Source organism: Uranotaenia lowii, chromosome 2, assembly GCF_029784155.1.
Source record: "Uranotaenia lowii strain MFRU-FL chromosome 2, ASM2978415v1, whole genome shotgun sequence".
Taxonomy (NCBI): domain Eukaryota; kingdom Metazoa; phylum Arthropoda; class Insecta; order Diptera; family Culicidae; genus Uranotaenia; species Uranotaenia lowii.
This window is the reverse complement of record NC_073692.1, coordinates 231,488,812-231,498,066: the sequence shown is the minus strand read 5'-3', so window position 1 is coordinate 231,498,066 and position 9,255 is coordinate 231,488,812. Positions and strand designations below refer to the sequence as shown.

General features: G+C 36.5%; 1 protein-coding gene across 1 annotated transcript; it reads right to left on the bottom strand.

The window, feature by feature from the left end:
- Positions 1-642: 642 nt before the first annotated feature.
- On the bottom strand, positions 643-2,145 carry LOC129749225 (cytochrome P450 4d2-like). Its single transcript, XM_055744164.1, has 2 exons — positions 1,656-2,145; positions 643-1,589 (listed from the first exon to the last, which is right to left on the bottom strand). Exons 1-2 carry the CDS (start codon positions 2,042-2,044, stop codon positions 713-715), a joined length of 1,266 nt encoding a protein of 421 aa, XP_055600139.1. The 5' UTR covers positions 2,045-2,145; the 3' UTR covers positions 643-712.
- Positions 2,146-9,255: the final 7,110 nt, after the last annotated feature.

Here is a 9,255-nt window from a genome sequence, read left to right as displayed (position 1 = left end):
AAATACGGTATTTTTAAAGTAAAAGATCATCGATTTTTTCAACAACTATTTTGGAACATCTAGCTTAAATTCAACATTCATCTGATTCAATATAAATTAAGTAATTTCAAATAGCTTGGCGCCTGTTTTGACATGTTTTGTCTCAGATTTCATTGGAACCCAATCTTTTTGGTGATAAACGTCCTAGAAGCGACAATTCATCTGATGTCCTTCTAACTATTGGTGACATTTTGAAAATAAAGGAGACATCTACTTAAAGATGATCTGATGTATTATTGGTACATCTGGTTAAAAATATTCGATTCAAAAACATAAGGAGTATTAAGATGGAAGAAGTAGAAGAAAAATGAAATTTTCGCTTTTTAATTTCTATTAAAAACTCAACAGAATATTCGACCGAATATTCGGCCGAATAGTTGAAAAGGTAAATATTCGGTTTTCTATTGTTCGCCGAATACCACTATTCGGCACATCTCTAGTTTTGACCAAATTTGTCCGGAAATTGCCCGGATTTTCCGTCGACATTTTAAAATAAAAGGGTAGATCAATCTCATTTGTTTCTTTTTCAATCATGATGCGGTCATTTTTCAACTGGGATTGGGACATTGTCATCATATAACGTCAATAATGTTTAAACCAAAATTAAAAATACAAAATTTTAATGTAATGAAGATATTCTAGTAGTATTCACAGTAAATTCGATAAACTTTGTTCACTTACGAGGTTGCACCTTGACGTAAATGCCGTTTTTTGTGGTCAAGTTCAGACTGACCGCTACTTGAACACGGTTTTCCAAGTCACATGGTAAAAATTTAAAATCAGCCAACAGAAGAATCAGCAGCAACTTAAGCTCAACCAAGGCAAATTTTTGTCCAACACAGAGACGTGGAGCAGCTCCGAAAGGTATGTAGCTGAAAGGGTGACGTTTGGAGATGGCCTCATCAGTAAAACGATCCGGATCAAATCGTTTCGGCTCCGGATAAAGTCTTGGATCGTGGTGCATCGTTTGAATCATAATCAACAACGATGTTCCTTTGGGAATGACTTTATGATCGATTATCAAATCTCCCGTGGCTCTTCGACCGATCATCGGTATTAAGGAATACAGCCTAAGTGTTTCTTTGATCACCATATCCAAATATTTAAGCTTGTGGAGATTCCTACCGTTTAAAGGAATTTTTGTAAGATCTCGACCGAATAATTCTACCAACTCCTCATAGACCTTCTGTTGAATATCAGCATTTCGGGATAGTTCGTAAATGGCGAAACTTGCAGTGCTGGCAGTCGGATCATGGCCAGCAAGCATATATGTGTTTACATCGTCGCGAATCTCTTCATCCGACAAATGCTGACCATTCTGTTTGGTTGTCAATAAATGATCCAGTAGAGTTTTGCAGTGAACATCGTTGTCGGATTGATCATTCATAATATCCAACAGCTGCTCCTTGCGTTGCTTGATGATAGCATCCGAGAAATCTTGAACGTACTTGGCTACAACATTCTGCCGTCGATACATTTTGCGGAACCTGAATATAAGTTCGTATTGGTTCAATGGGTTATATATCCGACATGCAAATATGTACAGTAATCTGAAATTATGCAAATGTTTCTAAATAAAAATAGCTTTATCAATTCGTACCAATATATCATCTCACTCTTCCAAGGCTTTTCCATATGTCAGTGAGTTATCTTTTTGACAACCCAATTTCACTCCCATAGCAGTTTCAGCTATCACATCTAGAGTGTAGCACCAAATCATTTTGTGCAAGTCGAAATCTCCTTTTCCTAATTTGCTCTGAATTTTATCCTGAAGATGAATGTATTGGTTTTCGAAAACCCCGCAAAAGATATCCAACATCTTGTAGCTGAAGGCGCGCGCTGCCATCTTTCGTTTCTCCGCATATTTGGAACCATACGCAGTCAGAATCCCGCCACTACACAGGGGGGCAAGGATGTCGTAAAGATTCGCCTTATGATTACCGTGGGTCGAAAGCACTTGTTCCGTTACATCCGGAGTGTTTACGTAAACCCTTGGCTCATTCATCAAAGTCTGCAGCAAGAAATTATCTCCATATTGTTTCACCAACCGTTCAAAAGATGGCAATATGCCGGTTGGCGATAGATCTTCTTTGTAGAGAGCATAGCTACCCACTATTGGAAGCCACGGAACCGACCTTGACTTTGGAAGGCTTCGTTTTATTGCACAATACAGCAAAATATTTTGTATACATTCGATTAAGATGATCAATAGAAGAATTGCAAGGATGAACAACAATACAGTGAACCACATTTTGCACTATTGTACTGTTTTTGTTTGCGGAAACAAATAGCGAAATAAAGAACAGTGATGTCATTCTTCCAGATATAACTAGAATCTGTAATTCAAATTGTTTCTTTATTCAGTGTCGATTACCTTTTTGTAAAATTGCATTGATTCAGGTCTCTCAAAATGTTTAAATCTAGATTTTACATCCCGATTATATATTGCAAACATTCGATCACTGACACAATAGGCTGAGTCGAATTTGGGTAATTTTTGAATTTCTCAAACCCTATGGTCTTCGTTACTTAAATATTTTGCAATAAATCATGGATGAGTTTTGAACCAAAACGAAGCTTCTAGTATTCCAGGGTTTGAAAAATTCAAAAATGATCCCAAATTGACTCAGTCTACTGATCCTAACCATTAGTCATAGTTTTTTGTATTAGTTTTACTTTATGGAATTTCTTACTTGTGCCTTATCAGAAATTATTCGTAATAAATTGTAATTTTTAGGAATGAACTAAGTTGTATCTATAGATCCGAAAACCAATTTATCAAATGAAATAAACGGTTCGAATTAAGCGCGGTTCAGTTTTTGAACATGTGCAAAAACCAAACAGTTTTAAGAACAACATTACTAAACATTTTTCGCTATTACAGACCCAATATATAAAACACCATAAATTTTGATTTTAAACTTTTTACTTTTGATAAAACATAATAACATTAAAAAGGCATCTTATGAGTAAACGTGTCTATAACAGGTATGTGAAAAGGACTCGAAATTCATATTAAGCACAAACCAATAACACCACAAAAATACCCAATGAACAAGAAACACAATTCTCAAACACTTCCTATGAACATAGCTCGTATTCGAAAATTATTTGGGCTACTGATTCAATTTAACTAAATAAGACTCTGAAGGAGTCAGGTTAGCATGTTTAGCTAAACAAAAATTCTCGATTATGTATAAAAAGAATTATCCAGATATTTTCCAGACGTCAGCCATGAAAGTTCGAAATCTAAATTATCAAGTCTTTCATTTATTCGAAACCGACATCCTCCAAATATCAGAAGTGGGAATGATCACCCTTGGATTGGAACTAGGGTAAAGGCCCCTAAGACAACGGCCACTTAGTTTTCATTACTTCAATAGAATCTCCTTCCATGTTGGTTTGAATACTGACATTTACCTATATATTGAACTATATTTCTATTTTTTTTATGAAACTGTGCAGGAAATGCATAGATCAATCCATAACGTACTATTGAGCTAATTAATGATTTATTTTTCACACTCACACCCAGGCTTGAAAATATTCGTTCATTCATAAGGATGGCGAAATTTTATTTTGAATCACTATCCCACAGAAAAATGATCAGTCATGGATTATGTCATGACAGAAATTTTCCAATAACGTGAATGCGAATGCCTCGGTCATTCACATGATGTAAATAACATTCACGCATGAGAAGAATGTACAATGAATGAAAGATGGAAACCAAATGGAAACTTTAAAAAATGTTTCTAGACTTTATTTTTGTTTTCATTAATCTTGTACTATTGCTAGCTAACGTTTTTCAACATATTGTAAATTGAAAATAATCTTGGCAAACAGAATATCCTAAAAGTTGCAAAAAATTGCACTGGTGATGTTTCTCATGACCCATTTCAACCATCATGTCATGACCGAATGATTGAAGATTTCCATGATCAATAACATAATGGAAAAATCTTTCTTTACCAAAACAATCATTCATAGCATGCTTTCATTTCGAAAAAATCTTAAACGAACGACATGTGAGGAAAAAATGGGTCACTAGTCGAAATTTTTAGCTCGTGACTATGACATAATCCCAGGGGGGGATTTTTCGGCTCTTAATCGTGCATTTATGAATTAAGACGAATCAAAGGAATACGACGGAGCGGAAGGTGGTTACATTTCCTCTACACAAATGGTACGATCGATGATAGTCGCTATGTAAATTTCCGAAAGATCTTAAATTCAACAAATTGCACCTGGATATGAGCTACTTTTTTTTTTAAATTGATGGGTATCTCGAAAATAATTATCTTAGGTCAAAAAAAGGATCCAATCAGTACCGCGCGTCCTAGGTACCTCTGTGCCTGGCAGTTCCTCAAAGGGCATCGTCGAAACCAGACCACGGATCCACCGAAAACATTAATGAAAAATCATTTGCCAAACAACGCCGTCCGGTTGTTGGCTGGAGCAGATTCGTTCTTTGGGGAAAAATAGCAAGTCAGCGAGTTGTTTTCGGGGCCCGTAAAGCAGAACAAAACTCCAGCCATTCTTTATTGCTGGTGTTGCCGTTCCCCTTCTCGTGTATCTCATCGGATGGGGATAAAAAATATCAAGGTTAATCTCCAGATTTTGTTGTTGGGGTTGCTTATGTACATAAAACCTACCAGGTACTTGTCTCACATTCTGCCAGAGCCCGTCCATCTGTCTTTCAATAAACCCGTTCCATTGACTTGTTCGTGGTTTTTAACCATTATTGTGTATAAATTGGATCGAGGAGTTGTTCAAAAAGTCTGAAGTGATGGATTAATGGATCGGATGGGCTGAGACAGGTCTCTTCCACCAAAATAATCTATTTAATCTGAACTGAAGTGTATCCATACGGCAGGTGCTCGTTTCGCAGAACATGGCGTTGGCGTTCTTTCGACCAGTCAAATTCCTAACCAATCTCCACCCCCCACATAGAACGATAATTTGATTTTTCTTTTTGGGTGGCCAATTCGGCTGACGCAGAAATATTTTAAATAAACCATTTGAGTCGGTAAGAATTCATTTGTTATTTTGATTATATTTTTGACCTAATCAAGACTGCGAGATTTGGAAAGCACAACCATTACCTTTTTTTAATTTTTTTTTTCACATATTGTTTGTTTGATTTTGATTGAAATTAAGTCTATATGTTTAGTTTCCTCTCGTTTTTAATACAATAATTTCAAGATGAATATGTAAGTATATAATTTACCCGACAAGCAAACTCCTCACATCATCTAGATGGTCAACTTCCGCGATCTTCGAGTCCATCACTGCCTGCATCCTGGCAGCGTCAGAGCATGGAACAACTAGAACACCATCAGTTTTACCGAACGCATCTGGAACGTTTAGCATCTCTTCATAGACAGGAGTTTCTTTGAGCTTGTTATTCTTCCGTGAAATGTCCTCGTTTACAGGATTTGAAGGTGGTTCATCCTAATGAGACTATAGTAAACAAAGAGGCGCCATCTCATCCCTTTCAAAATAATACAATCAGCAACCATGCCCCAGGATTGCCTTTAATAAAACTTCTTGTGGCTGTTGTTTTGGATGAACGGACAAATATGATCAAACTTCTATTACTTCACAACTGCTCTTCATTTACTTTGTTCGAAATTGATAAATATAATTTAGCAATGATTTGCTTATCTAATTTGTTAAAATTAGCGTTAAAATCTAAAGAAGCAGTAACTGGCTCAAAATTTTTCACCATACTTTCGCAGTTCCAAAATTTAAAGTTTGACAAGTCTTTTGCTCGATTGGAATGATACTGACAGGAAACCGAAAATTCCAATCGGGACATTTCGTCTCTTTGTTTTCTATAGGCTCGTTAGTTCATCCCACTTCTGAATCTGCAGAATTGCCTAAATAAGTACGAATGCTTGGAAGTTTCCATCTTTATTTGCTACTGCTGAAAAGATTTGACATGAATCCAGTCAATCTATGATGATATAATATTCTGTATTATTATATTTCTACAGGAGAAGCAGTCTGTTTGAAATTGAGTTATCGTAGTACGTGATCAATAAATAAAATAAATAAAATATATTGATAAATAGAATAATGAAACTGTCGCGAACTTCATACGATTTTTTTTAAAGCCAAAACAATTGGATTGTCCAGTTGTTTTTCCAAAGGCCCATTGAGTTAGAATTATAAGTTGTTCACACACAAAGTTGCTGCGGCTAAAAATTATGACTTGTTTTGACTTTCCATTCTCAGCCAGCCAAACTATGACTACATAATAAAGCCATTCTCCAAACCGGCCGACTCCCCCTCGGGGTGCGATCAAGCGTTCAAAAACTCTGTGTACCTTTTTTCTTTTGCCTGCTGCTAAAGTCCTCCTACAGTTCACCAGAATGCGGAAGACATAACACGAGTTGGTAAATAGAGTTTAAACAGCAAAAAAAAGTTCCCAGTACCGTCAGAAAAATAACAATCACTGTGTGACAAGCAACAATCAAGCTATGGGGTATGGGAATGTTTCTGCTCAGATATTTTACATTAATTAAAAATAAATAAATTTAGTTTTATAAAAATTGTGTTCTGATGACTTTTTGTTAATAATAATTGTTTTAACAATCAAGTTTTATCTTAATAATGTCCACAAAAAATATTTTTCAAACTTTGTCCTAAATTTTGCAACACCCTATTCCAAACCATATCTACCAGTCAATCTGTTGATGTAACTCACGTGTGCGGTTTCAAGCTACCAATAAGGTGTTCTTAATTGTTTTGCTTCTCACTGGGGTGTTTTTTTTTTCGTTCACAAAGTACTCATTCCAGCCATTAAAAATGTATCGAAACGTGATAAAAATACGGAACAACGGCTTCTTCTCGGTCGATCCTAAACAATAACCCGGAGGGACCTGCCAAAAAACGTGTGTTAATTTCCGCAGTTGTCTCTTTCTGGCACTAATTGAAAATCTTACAGTTGATTTCAATCTGAGGCGGTGCAGTGGGGATCTCCCGTAGAGTAGGTTTAGGTGCTTCGAGTTTCGGTAACGCCAGCGCCAGACTGCTTCCGGTTTCTACTACTTTAGCGAGGCACCCCTTGTCTATCTGTAGTCTCAACTCGTTTGACGGTCATTTTGTGCCCTTGGAACCCGTGACTGATAAAATGCGGAGAACGACTTTAAAAGGCCCAATGATGGAGCAGTTTTGGCAATAAAATTGAAGATAATCATATCGTATCTAGCGGTCGTTACTACATATTGCCGATCAAATGGTACCTGTAACGTGTTTTGAATCATTTTGTTCCTAATGACCGTTAATGAGCATTTTCAAAACAGTGTGCAGGAATTGAAGATCTGTGAAATGAATCGTCAATAAGTTACCAGGTCATCTTTATCGGATTCATGATTCCTATTAAATACACACAAATTTGTTGTAGCGATTGCATGCGTTGGAGTTGGAACAAAAACTATGAATTCAGATTTGAAAATCCAAAATTTTCGATTATGATTATAAAGTCTGTTTTACATAGAATCTGGTCGCATCTTTTCATTTACTGCAGCGCCCCTAGTTGTCACAGCGCGAATCTATTGACAGTGTTTTGATCCGGATGGTTTGTTTACTTAGTGGTGAAAATTTCATCAAGATTGAAGCAGTCAGTCAAAAGTTATCGACGATGGAACGCGAAAAGCGAGAGAAAATTCTGCACACTCACGTACACAGCAAAAAATTTCTTAAAGTATACGGAATCTAAAACACGGGTAGTCTATTTTTTTAAAAGTGTAAATCGAAGACGATGTAATTTTCAACTCCTTTTGATGTAATTTTTTTTTTCAAAAAGTGAATAGTAATACATTGTTTTGCTATAATTTTACATTCCCTGATGTGAAAATCAAGCGGTCAATGAATTTTATATCACAAACAGTGTAAAATTGTATGTTGGATTTAAAATTAAATGGAAATGTGCAACTTGTGTGGCGCGCGTCGGATACAAAGTAAACAAGTAAGAAAATTATTCGAAAACGAGTCGTAGGCGTAGCTCTAGCATTTCCACAATCCTTCAAAAGCTAGGTAGGTTCATAATAATGTCATATTGAAAAAAAAAGAATGCTGTTGAAATTAATCAGTTTTCTCTCCTTTGCAGCAAGATCAGATTTTTCGCAGAGGTAGTGATTTTTTGGAGAAATTTTCGTCATGCGGAGGTGGCGATAACCGAAAAATAATGATGTTCCATGGGACGAATCGAGGATCCTGGTGACGGCCATCTGTACAACATCACCGTGCAGGAAATCATCGGATGAAACGAAAATTCCAGGCTGACGCTGTGCGTGATGGTGTATATCTTTTTAGGTTATTTTTGGAAATATATACGAAATTAAAATTTTAAGAGCAGCGTATTTGTTCATAGACAACAGCAAAACCTGAATATTTAGCAAAGGTTTCTAATATTTACGATAATAAATCTAAAAATTTACATCCCCGTGTATTTTTACACGACGGCTTTCGTCGTCCGATTTCCTGCATTGTTCTCGATCTAAATTTACACGTCTCAAAAATTATATTCTCGAAAAAAATACATCGTGATAGAATCTTACATCAAAATCGATGTTCCGTTTTCGGTCTAAAATTACACGAATTTTTCTTGCTGTGTAGAGAAACCGACGTGGTCAGGGGTAAAGATCGCGAAATTCCTGAAATATCCAAAATCGACTGAAAATTCGGTGCTGCAACGTTACCGGGAGACCCTTACGGTGGATCGAGCAAAACAAACCAGGCGTAAAAGCAGGGACCGAAAATAGCACGAACACAGTACGTGCAACACAATTTTTTGACACGGCAGACTGAAAACGAAATCGTGTTGTGTTTGTGTTGTTTAAATTAGTTGTGTTGCGCATGATACATAACACAGTCTAATAAAAATCATTGTGTGCAACATCGAATCGAAAGTGTTGACACAGATGACGATGTGTGCGACACTTGAATGTAGCACAACACATTAATTGTGTTGTGTTCAGATTAGACACAGTGTTTACAGAACGAACACATTTTACTTATTATAGCTATGGCGGCACAACTTTCCCGTATGTTTGGGCATCGTGCCGCTATTAAGCCTACCCCTCTTCTGATTGTTTATGAAATTAAAGGGACGGGTTGTTACACGGGTTTATCTGAAAAATGGCCCAGAATCTGAATCAGGGGCGTTCCTAGAGTTGGCTCTTGTAATTTAAAAAATTAGTGAAAACT

Excerpts from the sequence above, each read along its gene's own strand:
- LOC129749225 (XM_055744164.1), bottom strand. The coding sequence starts at position 2,044 with ATGAATGAGCCAAGGGTTTACGTAAACACTCCGGATGTAACGGAACAA. Across the intron at positions 1,590-1,655 it reads TATGGAAAAGCCTTGGAAGA|ATTACTGTACATATTTGCAT; the intron begins GTGAGATGATAT and ends GCATAATTTCAG.